We start from the raw sequence: 13105 nt of genomic DNA, 5'->3' as shown, positions 1-13105 counted from the left end.
GCTTGCAGTTGGGTTAAAGTTGGACAGCATAAGAATTTTTTTGTGAACTGCTTTTGGATGATTTGCCAAACTTTGCTATTTAAGAACATCTGTTTTTTATCATCTATAATATTCAGCTCTTGATATATTTCTGATAGAAATGCATCTTGATAAGTATGTCAACTTTTGTAAATAATACAATATTGCACATCAGCTATTGGATTCTCAACATTAACGACGACAGAACCATCTTTTGTTCGTGCGATTTCACCAATTCTTGTTCTAAGAATACTTATAGGTGCAAAATGATCATTATGATCCCTAAATCTTTGTCCTATAAATTTCCAACCCATATCAGTAATTATTTCTCCATCCACATACATTGGATGACGAGTTTTGATAACTTCATGATATACATTCCATAAATTATCGTCCTCATACCAAGACCATTCATGTAAACAACATCGAAAAATTTCATTTGCTATTGTTTTCTCCTCCAAGAATTTATCCATGGGATATTAAATAGAATTTGTCAATCAAATTGTACCATTATAAATCAACTATTTTCTTGGAATAATATGTAGGAAATCCCTTGATGGTGAGCGCTTGATTGATGAGGTCATTGCTGATGATGACATGATATGCTGAATATTTAGAAAATACAATTTGAGTATTCATTAGAGATTTAATATCAAATAACTTTTTTTAAAAGAATGATTTGAAGAGCAAGAGTCTAATTAATAAAACAAATTATAAGTTGAGTACCAACAAGAAACATAGATATATAACATCAACATAACAAGAAGAAGTACATTTTAAATAAATGTTTAACAACATAAAGTACATTTTTGATGCATGGTAATAGGAGTAGTGTTGAACATATTATTTAGATTTTTTTGAAGGTACTACTCCATATTATTTAGTAGATATCGTAGACGAGTTTGCAGCTGTGTTTGTGTAGGACAACAGTTGAAGTAGATCTGAAATTTTTGTTGTATTTGCTGTCAATCTTCTCCATTAAGAAATTCCTTTGCTTTAGCATGTTTATTAGAAGTTTGCGTTAACTATTTATAAGAATCTAATATGTGCTTATCATAGTGAGGCTTCCAGTCATAGTATAAAATACAATTGTCTATATCCATCATAGACCTTCCTAAACCGGGTTCAATGTCACCGTTTTTAGCACGACAAAGTTCTAGAATTCGACCTTTTAGGAAATCTTTTTCCACAAGGTGGTGTTTAAAAATGGGAAGGTCTTCTTGTATACATTTTCAGCCTCTCTCGACGTGCATGATTACCTCTATATTCCTTCTCTTTCATCGTATCTTCGTGTAAGTGCCACAGTAAAAAATCTTCATCTTCATCCCAAGTATGGATAACACACCTGAATAATTCATTTGATGATACCCTAGCTTCAAGGTCCTCATCGACAGGATAAGATAAGCTTTCACGCACCCGTATGGTACCCTCTGTAATCCATTGTTTGATTTCAGAACTGCTGCTAGCATCCAAATTATTGGAGTACATTCTTGATTAATGAAGTTGAAATAAAATATTTGCAAACGACCTTGAGTAATGTAGAATTTATCTTTATTATTTAACACAAAGTTATGAAGGGAAAAAATTGAGTACATACAAAAAAATTTTTATTGTAACTACTAGATATGAATCGTCGAGCATTTTAATAAGAAGATTTCATAATATGAATAAATTTTTATAACAGGTTGTCATATCCCAAAGATCAGCACAACAATACATCTCAAATCTCATACTAACGATGTTTAGGTAAAGCCCCACTCCCTGGAGTAAATCTATTTGGTGCCCTTCATCTTCTCCTCTGTAATTGTGGCTCCTCTGAGACCTCAGTCTCCTTCTGCTCAACCTCGTCGCATTGCTGTGAAAGTTGTGTACCTGGTTCAGTAGGAAAACCTCCCGTTAACATAATGTCCTGCTGCGTTGGGGATGAAGGTAATCCTACTGATGACATCCACTGTGGAATGTCTATTGGAAATAATGATTATCCACTGGGTTGGTCGTATTGTGTGTCATAATAGATTTGTCCTGGTTGAGTAGATTGTCCAACGTGCGGGCTCCAATGTGGGGCTGAAGTACCGGCTCCCATGTAATCATAGGCCATGGATGGTGTATGAATGGAATGCCGATACGGGTCCATCAACTCTAAGCCCCAGTAATATTTGGACATCCTGCAATGTGATAGTCATCTCGCCGATTGTTAAATGAAATGCGTTTGTTAAGAGACACCATCTCTCCACTAGTGCCGTGATCAAGTTGTGATCCAACCTAATAAACTGCAAATGTCTGAGATTTTAGAATCCCAGGTTAGTCAAGACATAAATCATCCGTGGGCATTCAATTGGCCATTCCCTAGCCATGCGCATATGAGTTGTGGCAAACAAAAGAGATGCCTGAAAATTTCAATTTTATTAAAATTAAAAAGATATTTAAGCATGACATAAATAATAAATAATGATATTAATTTATTTAACTTACATGATCTGGGTCATGTGCTATGTGGGATTCTCCTAGTGATGCTATACTAAGTTGCACTGGAACATTTTCTGCAGCAGTATGATGCGGTGTGCGTCGGCCTGAACGAGCACGTCTAGATCTGTCGGCCATACCTATCCAAAATAAAATCAATACAATTCATATTATTATAACTCTTAATTTTTTAGAAGCAAAATATTTTGACTAAATATAGATTACCTTGATGAGGAAGGATTGTGTGGACAAGTTAATCTATTGTGTCCTATTTGTTTGCAAAAACCACAAGCTTTGTTTGACCTACTTGAGGGCTCATCCATCGTGGTCTGGAACCTATTCATTCATGGTCGGCCTGCACGACGCCTAAAAGTCGGTGCCATCAAAGGAATTAATCCATGCTCTTCATTAAAGGTGGGCCATATGTCTTTCGGGGGAAAGACATGGAATATTTTGGAGTACGTAGCAATATACTCCTCAATCTTAAATATTGGTGATATGAATGCATTATGATCCCACCGCCTAGCTCCAGCTATTGTAACGACATGAACGCAAGGAATATGATAAAGTTGTGGTTTCAAACAAGTGCACATACAGGAGGATGCATTGATTATCTCGACCTTGTTTGCTCGAGAAGATGTATCAATAACTTTAAATTCGTTCCTGTTTATCGTGACTGGTTTAGGACACCGTCGAGCATCACATTCAGCTCTTTGTATGACAAGCATGGTGCGTGGAACAAACTTTGATTGGGCTTCCTCAACCCACTTTCCAGCTTCGGATGATCTCCTTAAGAATAATGTCACGAGATTATAATAAATTGCCATTATTAGTCCTTGAATAAGAAGTCCAGGGGTACGTTTAAGCACCCCATTAAAACATTCAGATGTGTTTGTGGTCATTATACCATAACGACAGCCTTCATCAAATAATAACGACCATTTAGCAACATCGCGTTGGACCAACCAATCGAATGCCTCCTACTTTGTCATTTTAATTTCATCCATCATTCGATTGAAATATGAATAATCATCAGTATTTCTGGCAAAATATATTTTGTTACTCAAGCCCTCACTATCTGGAGTTCCCAAACGACGGACCATCTTTTTAAAATTTTCACGTAAGTAACGAAAGCAATGCCTATGAACAACATTAGGAAATACTTCCCTGCACCCGCGCACTAGTCCTGGGTGCTTATCAGAAACTATACACAACTTATCTCGATTAGCTACAGTTGGTAGAAGTTGTTGTAGCTTTTGTAGGAACCAAATCCATGATTCATTGCTCTCCGATTCCACCACTGCAAAAGCTAGAAGCTAGTGAAAATAATCCGTCATTTCCATCAATGCCTACAGCTGCCAAGAGGGTCCCTCGATACTTCCCAATCAAGAATGTCCCATCCATGCTCAACACCGGTCTACAGTGTTGCCAACCATATATAGAAGGACCGAATGCCCAAAAAAGTGCCTTAAAGCATGCGGGAGGTACGACATGAATATTATATACAGTACCTGGTTGGGATAACCTTAACGCTTCCATAAAACAAAAAAGAGAATAATAAGATTGTTCGTAGCTACCAAAAGTGGCTTCAATAGCATTTCTATGTGCATCCCATGCCTTCATATATGAAATCTTAATGTCAAACTTTGACTCCATTCTAGCAATAATATCCTTCGGCTTCATGTCTAATTGTTGTCTAATTATAGGAATGATTTGTCTGCATATAAATTTTAAGGTGCAATTATGATGTCCACTAGCCAAAATGGGGTGGGTGCATGTATGTGGAGGTCCACATGTAGATATTTTTCATAACCTGCCTAATCTTTTACTTCATGCAGCATGTAAGCGCCAAAGGCAGGGACGATCAGGATTCTCATGTTGAGCACAAATGACACTCAATCGACTTTTGTTGGATGTTGAATTTAAAAATTGAACATTGTGAAGGATCGACCAACCATTAACTGTGACTTGCAAATCTACTTTTGTATTAAAGATCTGACCTTCATATAACTCTATTGGAGTAGTAGCTTCTATCGAGCCAACAATGTTAACACATGGCGCATCAAAATTTTTATCATCATCCCACTGTTGAGTTGTCCGAACAGTTTCGACAAAATCGTTATTGATGTTCATGCCATCAATCCCATCACGATTTTATGTTGCGTGTTCTTCAATGAACACTTGCCCATTACATTTTGTATTGTTAAATTGTTCCATAGGTATGTGGGAGTCCAATGTTGGGCTACAATCATTCAATGAATTAGTACTATCGCTATTCATTGTTTCATATCCTTCATCTTCATTTTGTGAATTACGCTCCATGCAAGGCAATGAGGGGTTGATATCTTCTGCTTGTGTATAATTAGTTGTGTCGCAATATGGATGTTCCCCACCACTTTGTCTAGGTTGAACTCTTGGAAGCTGCCATGTTGAATTACTAGGTTGCTCCCAAAAACTAGGATGACCATCTAAATCATCTTCAATATTTCTCAGAATATCTTTTACACTAGCCATAAAGGATTCAGATGTGCGAGTGGGCCTAATACATAAAAGTTAAGTTAGGTGTAAGGACAAGTTCAGTCAAACGGTCATGAAATACAATGATTGATACTCACATGTAAGCTTCAACCGGTGGTGCAACAACCTCGATGGGTGAAATTTGGTCAACCTCCACATATACAACAACAGCTTGTGTTCTAACCTCCATCAACATGTACACACAGACCTCATCATCGGTGACATGAATCGCACAAAATCCACCATTATTTCGAAGACGACATGTGAGGTTAATAGTGGTTGTTGTTGAATTTATTCTAAGTGCACGCATAATTCTTCGTTTTATCATTTCAAGGGAAATATTGTCACCGATAAGTAGCATTTTAATCCTCCCGCCAATATAACTTGGTGTGAATTCCCCCGAAATACGTAACTCTGCATCGAAATACAACATAAATCGAGATATACTATCAAGATAAGAAAAAATATGTAATTACTTAGTTTATGTTATAAAGTTTTATTATCATCAACACAAATCTCTAATCATATCTCAATGAATTTAAACTGGCCAATATAATATATACATATTTTGATTAATACACCGTTATTTACATAATACATCTATATATTCAATATCTTAATTTAGTATTAGTTAACTACTAATTTGGTGTGTTTATATCTAGGTATGGAAGCCTTATGTTACTTGTTCACACAATATATCCTCACCAAAAATAACCTAGATACTATAAATTTTTCATTCAAGCTATTTCATATAATTCTTATTATTCTAATTATTTATTAATTGTATCATTTTCATTTATGATTATTATATCAACATAATTTTTATATATATTTAACTTGAATCAAAATAATGATCATATTTATTATTTTTAGTCATATCTCAATTAATTTAGTATTACAAGGACCACCATAAATTATATTATTATCAATCATTGAGATAATTCCTATAATAAAATTGAATAATTAGTTATAACTTAATTATTTAATAAGTCAATTACTCATACTAACATAAAGCAACATTGATTACTCAGATTTACTTTTTAAATTTATGCATAGTAAATGTACATGGATTGAGCTAAAAAACATAAGCTAAAGTGTGATTCTTAATTAATTTTAGTTAAGTTAGACTTAAGGCCCAACTATAACTCTTACCAAATATTTTAAACTTTGATGCTTCAAATATTGACATTAATATTACTCCATTGATCACACGCAATTTATTGAATTACATGAGATAAAATTGAATTTATAATTTCTCTACAAATAATTACACAATTACTTTAATTACATGAAATAAAACTAAATTTATAATAAAGTGATTGATCTATATATTATTGGAGAATAATTATACTATCACAAATATATGAGATAGTATCTCCTTACATTTTCCATGATCATATATGTAGTATTAAATTTTCCCCAACATACATTAGTAAATCCTGTTAATGTATAAATAATGTTTTTTTTTCTATACATAACTTTGTCAAATTGGAAACGAAAATATATAATTGTATTTATAAATAAATACTATTGGGTGACCTATCTTAATTTTGAATGCAATGGCTTATTTTTTTACGGTTTGAGTTATTTAATTTTTCATTGCTGTTAACATTAAATATTTCTTTGAAATACTGAATGGTGATACATTAATTGCTCATAAAGAGATAAGTTAGGTAGGTGGTACTATTTTAAATAATAAAAAATTTTAAAAAATCTTAATATTGAAAAAATAACTTTTGGCCCATCCTTATAACATTTGGATAGTAGACCGTAAAAGTCAAATACATATAATTTATAATCCATTTCTTTAACAAATATACTTCTTACTAATTAACAAAAATAAATAATGACTAAATATTTATATAATAGCTAGAGCAACCATGATTTATATAATAACTAATTCACAAAAATAATTCTCTTAGTTATAAAAAATATATACACATAACTTATTACTAATTCACATATATATAATAACTAAATTTTAATATTTTTTAAGTTTGTAAATGATTTTTTTTAAGTTTTAAGCACGTATTTCGTCACTAACCATTTACTAATTTTTTTTTGTAAATAAAAATGATTATTACATTATTATGTAAACAAACAATAATTATAAATACTCGTAAAAGACATGCTTAAAAAATTGTCATACAAACTCTTAAATTATAACATGTTGAACATGCTAAATGTGATTTTGTATATTAAGATTTATGTCCCTCATACTTTTTTTTTAATATTATGACACCATAACAAAATTTATAGTAAAATCCCCGCCACAAACCTCATACATAAATGTACAAAAATATTAATTCTTATTAAATTTGCATGGTTGTGCTTAAAATATTAGAGCTTTCAAGCCAGTTTTTTGGTCATTGAAAAATTATGATTGGCAAACTTGCTTTTTGTTCCATCAAAATATCTTTTATTTATCAAATTTATATAATCAAAAATAACTTTTTTAGAGATATTTCTTATCTATTTTACTAGTATGAATAATCATAAGGCCAAATTTTAAAGAACATTATTTTAATGCATTATTTCTAACGGCTAATCTACAAAAAATAACTTTCACAACAAACTAGTGTGTCCTAAACCTAATATATCTCACGTTTAATTTTTAAAGCAATCAAGTCCAAAAATGATTAATACGCTCACTATTAAAAATAATGAAAGTTCATCTCATAATTTCTGATTTTTTAATAATATTATAAATTATAGGTTGTCTAAAAATAATTTTTTAATTAACATAACTATAACAAATAACAAACACGCAAAAAATTATTTGGTTGACACAGCTCCTTTTGCTTACACGTCCACATACTTATTCGTGCTTGAACAAAGATGTAACAATTACAAATTTCATACTTTCCAGCTTAATATCAACAAAAAAATCATGAAAATTATTACATAAATGGCAACAAATACATCATAAAAATTTACAAAATAATTTACAACATCAACTTACAAATATAATTCAATGACCCTATGGTAAATAATCTTACAAAAAAAAAAAATCATAACTAACATAAAAGCAAATAAAAAACTGAAAAATTAAAGAAAGAACAACATACCTTAAGATTTTGGTTCTCGGTTGTTTGAGGCAAGCTCAGCTTGAAGAGGAGTGGAAGGAAACGAACTGCGTCTCCCCTTTTTATAGCCAAATTTGCTTCCCACTTCCCAATTTAATTTTTCCATCTGCCAACTACAACTCAGCGTCCGCCATGAATTTCTGCACCAAACTCGCGTGATTTTCGGATCTTGCCCCCGCTTCAGACGAAATTCCACTGCGATCGCGCTGGCGCCAGCTGGCTGAAAATGCGAAGAATGCGCCGCATGTTTGCGCGCATTCTATGAAATACGCGTAACCTGTATATAGGCGCATTCAAAGAATGCACCTATAACTTCGGCACATTCTTTGAATGCACCAATCCAATCGGTGCATTGAAAGCATACGCCGAACAGTTTGGCGTATTGGCTCCTTTTCAAAATTTTTTTAAAAGGCGCTGCTTCCGCTGAAAGTGGCTAAAAAATTGAAGTATGCTGATTATGTAGGCATCATTTGGGATAGCTCTTTATTGCTTTTGTGTTAAAAAAACAACCAAATAGAAATAATGCATGTTTAAGTTTTCGTTTGGGATGACTTTCTTATTTCTTTTTAAAATTACTTTTTTGTACATTTTTTTTTTTAAAATAGAAATTTTTATACTAAAAAGTTACATTAAAAAATAATTAAAAAGTTGTCCCCAACAAAACCTAAATAACATCTTGTACTTAGCTTTTTTTTAATTTTGTTTTTGAAAAGCTGTTTTTTAAAAAACATATTTAAAACTATGGTTGGAAAAGAATCTTGTAAAGCACAAGTAGAAAAACATAAGCTGTTTAAATAAAGCCTTATGCTTCATTTGGGACGGCTTATTTACTGCTTCTTAAAGCCACTTTATTGTACTAGAAAGTCATTTTAAGAAGCAATAAATAAGCCGTCTCAAACGAAGCCTTAGTGTCTATTTGAGATGACTGCAATATTTTATATAGGTTGTTGTGAAATTGTTATGGGGAAAACAACTTGATTACTTTGGTTGCAAAGAATAAATTTCTATCACATAAATCTCTAAAAAATAGTGAGAAAGAAATTAAAAAAAAAAACAGTGGTTAAACGAAGTTGTGGTTGCTTTCTAAAATGTAAAACAACAAAGCCCTACATGAGATCCTGTTTGGGTACCCATTGTGTACCCATGTTTTACTCGGACGGGCTTCGCCCACCCACACCCACCCATGGTGACTTCCGGGATTTCGTACCCACCTATACCCACCCACTTTCCATGTTTTTTGAACGCAGTCTGCCACGGACTGATGGTCTTGAGACTTGTAGTCATTTGCTATGATGGCAAACTTTCAAGTCGAATATCAAAATTTATCGTACTCGTATCGTGGTTAAGTGTTGCACAATACATAGAGATGATTGCAGTAGTATAAGTAAGATATATGGTGATTAGCAATGTAAATCGATTTATCCCTCGATATTTAGTACCCACCCATAATGCCATGGGCGTACCCATACCCACCCATACCCAATGGGTATGGGTGGGTACATGGATGGGTGTGGGTATGGGTACCTAATGCAGGGCTCTGATAGCCACATCACACTTAGAAATTCACTATAAAAGTAGGAGAAATTATGCGACTATATGAAAAAAAATTAAGGGCAGTCACACTCATGACTTGACTAACGGAATTTAGATATGAGTTAATAATACAATCCAATAGATCGACACAATTAGATTCCACACAGAACTAATGTTAAATACGCCCACTAATGACTTGATCAGTCATTTTTACTCACCCGTTGAGTGCTTTTTAGCCCAATAATTAGAATTTTATAGAGTAATATTAGTGCTAGATAAACTTATCTATTGCACTTTTGGAGTAACAAAGGGAAAATGCTGACCCTAACACAATTCTGAATTGATGACCACATATGACTCATATGTGGCTCATTCATGATTCCATGTGCGTTATCTAAGGTGGCTTGCTCCTATGCTTCACAAATTACTTGTATATAAATAATCTGCTTAGAGAAGACAATACCTATCAAATTAAAGTTTCATTTGGAACGAATTTTTTATTATTTCTATAGTAATTTTTTAAATACAAAAAATTAATTTTATGTAAAAAATTATTTTAAAAAGTAATAAATAAAAAAAAAAGTTGACCAATGCCTACTTGGGATGAGCTCCAAATGAATCAATTATGACTCAAGTACAGAGTACTCCTTTAATTAGATATAAGCCTAATGTTCAGATCTGTGTCACTATAAAAAATATACATATTTTTAACTTCATGTTTATACTGTGCATGCCAATGAGTGGAGAAATTATTATGTACTGACACCGGACGTAGCTTTTTATCCGAAGGTGAATCACAGCACGCCACATTATTCAGTACATAACGGATACACAACTGCAGGGATGCGGCGTGCTCTGATTTGCCTCCAGACACAAAGCTACGTCCGGACATTGTCCGCACATAATAATTAATCCAATGAGTGATAGCATAAAATAATAACAAACTAAAATATACCATAAATATTTTAATGCTACACAAAATAATAATTAATGAACTAAATCTATTAAAGAATTATTTAATGAAGTGTAAATGATTTGCATTTTGCATACACAAATTAATATTAAAATTAAATTAAAATCAAATCAAATTATTAAAACTTATTTACTAGGAAAACAGAAATCTAACAATTTTTTTATTTTCATTATAATGAAAAATAGCTGTAGAGCAAAAGGAAGTTAAGTTCCAAATACAGAACTGAATTAACTGAATGCGACCCTCAAATGAGAGAATCCGGCCTTCATTTGCAACCTTCCAGCAATCAAAGAAGCCATGTTTTCTGAGTAATCTTGCATGGTGGCGCAGTTCGCTGGGTGCCTCTCAGATTAGTAGAGCTGGGCGATGGTGACAGTCTCTTCTCTCCTCCATGTGAAATCAATCCTTCAATTGAACCCATCACTGTGGCTGTGGTCCTTCCAGCATTCCAGCCCAGTCCCTGTTGCATTACCAAAGTATTAATTAAATGTCTTCTTTTATTAATCTCCAAGCTCTTAGCTGTAGCAGCCAGTGATATAATGGTGCTTCCTTTCGTCCTCTCTCATGGCCGAGAACTTTTTTTCTGCAATCAATAATGATTCTGCTCAATATCTATCAATCTGGAGGAAGAAGACATCAAGTGCCCAGTTTTTCAAATACAGTAAGTGTCAGAGTCATTCATCATGGCAACAGGAGCCAGTGATTTACTTAGTAGATCACTACCTGGAGATGTTTTTGTGCAGTGGTTTTTCATGGATACTTCCTCTTTTAGAGCTGCATCATATTAGATCCGTTTCCTTTTCCTATACAATCTTGCTGAAGCAACTGATCAACCGCAGGAGATCGATAAAGCTACCTGTTAATTTGATTGAAGGAACAGTTGATAATCAAATTGATTTTTTTTTCTTTTTTGCCATAAATTGGACTGAATCAAAATCAGTGAGATGCCTATAATTCACCTGGTAGAACAATAAAGAAATAAATAATTAATTCATAAAGCTTCAGATTGAGCCAGAACTCCTGATGATGACTATCAGGCAATGACGAGTTTAATTGCGCAAGGCTTTGAACTCCTATCAATCAATCTTTGGCTTCGGTTGGGACGACTTTTTTGCTGCTTTTTAAAGCAGCTTTTTAATACAATAATCAGCTTTAAGAACCAAGAAGAAAGTAATCTCTCATATTTGAACTAGGCTCATTAATGTGCCACTTGCTCTTCTCAAGTCTTATTGCTGAAAAAAAGAACATCTATTGTATTATTATGTTAGTTCTATAATTATATACATTAATTAAATCATTAATCTTGAGAAAATTTTAATTAAGAATATTCTTAGGCCAATTTAGTTAACATAGTCTTCATAGCCGTTGAATTTTTACTAAAATTAATGCATGCTATTAATCTCAGCGTATTAAGCCCAAATATATGAACCTCATTACAATATTTTCCATTAATCTCACGGTCAGATCAAATAACTATTCAAATCCTGTGCGGAGTATCCAACATGAAATCGTTAAACAAACCGGAAAGACGTTTAGCCTTTCGGCTACTACATAAAAGGCTTTTCTGGGTCCTATTCCTTATAGTGCCTACAGTATACAAGGTCTATAAATTTGTCTCTTGTCAATCTTTGGTCTCTCTCTCTCTCTCTCTCTCTCCCCCTCCTTATCTCAACTATTAAGCAGCAAAAGAAGAAGAAGAAGAAGAAGAAGATCTAAGTTTAACTATGGGAAAGCTGAAATCTTCCATAAAGTCCATCCAAGAATCGATCACCAGCTTCAAACCGACAGCTCCCAGCTGCATCCAAGAAGCTAAAACTCACTCCTTTAGAGCAGGAGACGACCCCTGCTCCAACTTCAGCTATGTCTACCACACTCCTTCCTCATTTTCTTCTCCTTCTTCCTTAAGCCTCCACAAGCCACAACACATCACCCACCACCAAACAGCCACTCACATGGAAGACTCTCCTTCCTCTTCATCCTTCTCTTCCTCCTCCTCCTCCCTCACAACGCCAATTCCAAAACAAAAGGAACAGACCTGCAGCTTGCTTCCCAATGACCGCATAAACCCAAAAAGATTCTTCTTTTCTCCTCGCAACACCAACTCCATAATGGAGGAAGTGAAGGAAGAAAATGTCAGCAAGGCCGCCACCAGAAACTTCTTCGAGGAGAGTGAGGCCATTGCCATGGTCTCCGATGACCCTTACAGAGATTTTAAGTCTTCAATGGCGGAAATGGTGAAGGCTCATGAGCTCAGAGACTGGCCAAGGCTACAAGAACTATTGCATTGCTACCTTCAGCTTAACGATAGGAAGAATCACAAGATTATAGTGCTTGCGTTTGTTGATTTGCTCATGCATCTCATGACTCATGAGAAGCACTTATTCTCCTTCTCCTCTCCACCTCTGTGTCTTTCTCTTCGTGATTTGGATAAATGAGGAAATAATGTTCTTCCTTCCTTTTTCTCTGGAATTTTTTCTGATTTTGAGGATGATTTTATTCTCTTCTTTTGTTATGA

At 33.8% G+C, this 13105-nt stretch overlaps 1 protein-coding gene across 1 annotated transcript; it reads left to right on the top strand.

Annotated features, from left to right (window-relative positions):
• The first annotated feature begins 12260 nt into the window (after window positions 1-12260).
• On the top strand, window positions 12261-13105 carry LOC110101926 (transcription repressor OFP13). Its single transcript, XM_020830034.2, has one exon. It carries the CDS (start codon window positions 12315-12317, stop codon window positions 13023-13025), a length of 711 nt encoding a protein of 236 aa, XP_020685693.1. The 5' UTR covers window positions 12261-12314; the 3' UTR covers window positions 13026-13105.

Source organism: Dendrobium catenatum, unplaced genomic scaffold, assembly GCF_001605985.2.
Source record: "Dendrobium catenatum unplaced genomic scaffold, ASM160598v2 fragScaff_scaffold_974, whole genome shotgun sequence".
Classification (NCBI taxonomy): Eukaryota; Viridiplantae; Streptophyta; class Magnoliopsida; order Asparagales; family Orchidaceae; genus Dendrobium; species Dendrobium catenatum.
This window is presented reverse-complemented; position numbering and strand designations above follow the sequence as displayed.

What these genes read in the sequence shown, in the direction of transcription:
- LOC110101926 (XM_020830034.2), top strand. Translation starts at nt 12,315, where the DNA reads ATGGGAAAGCTGAAATCTTCCATAAAGTCCATCCAAGAATCGATCACC.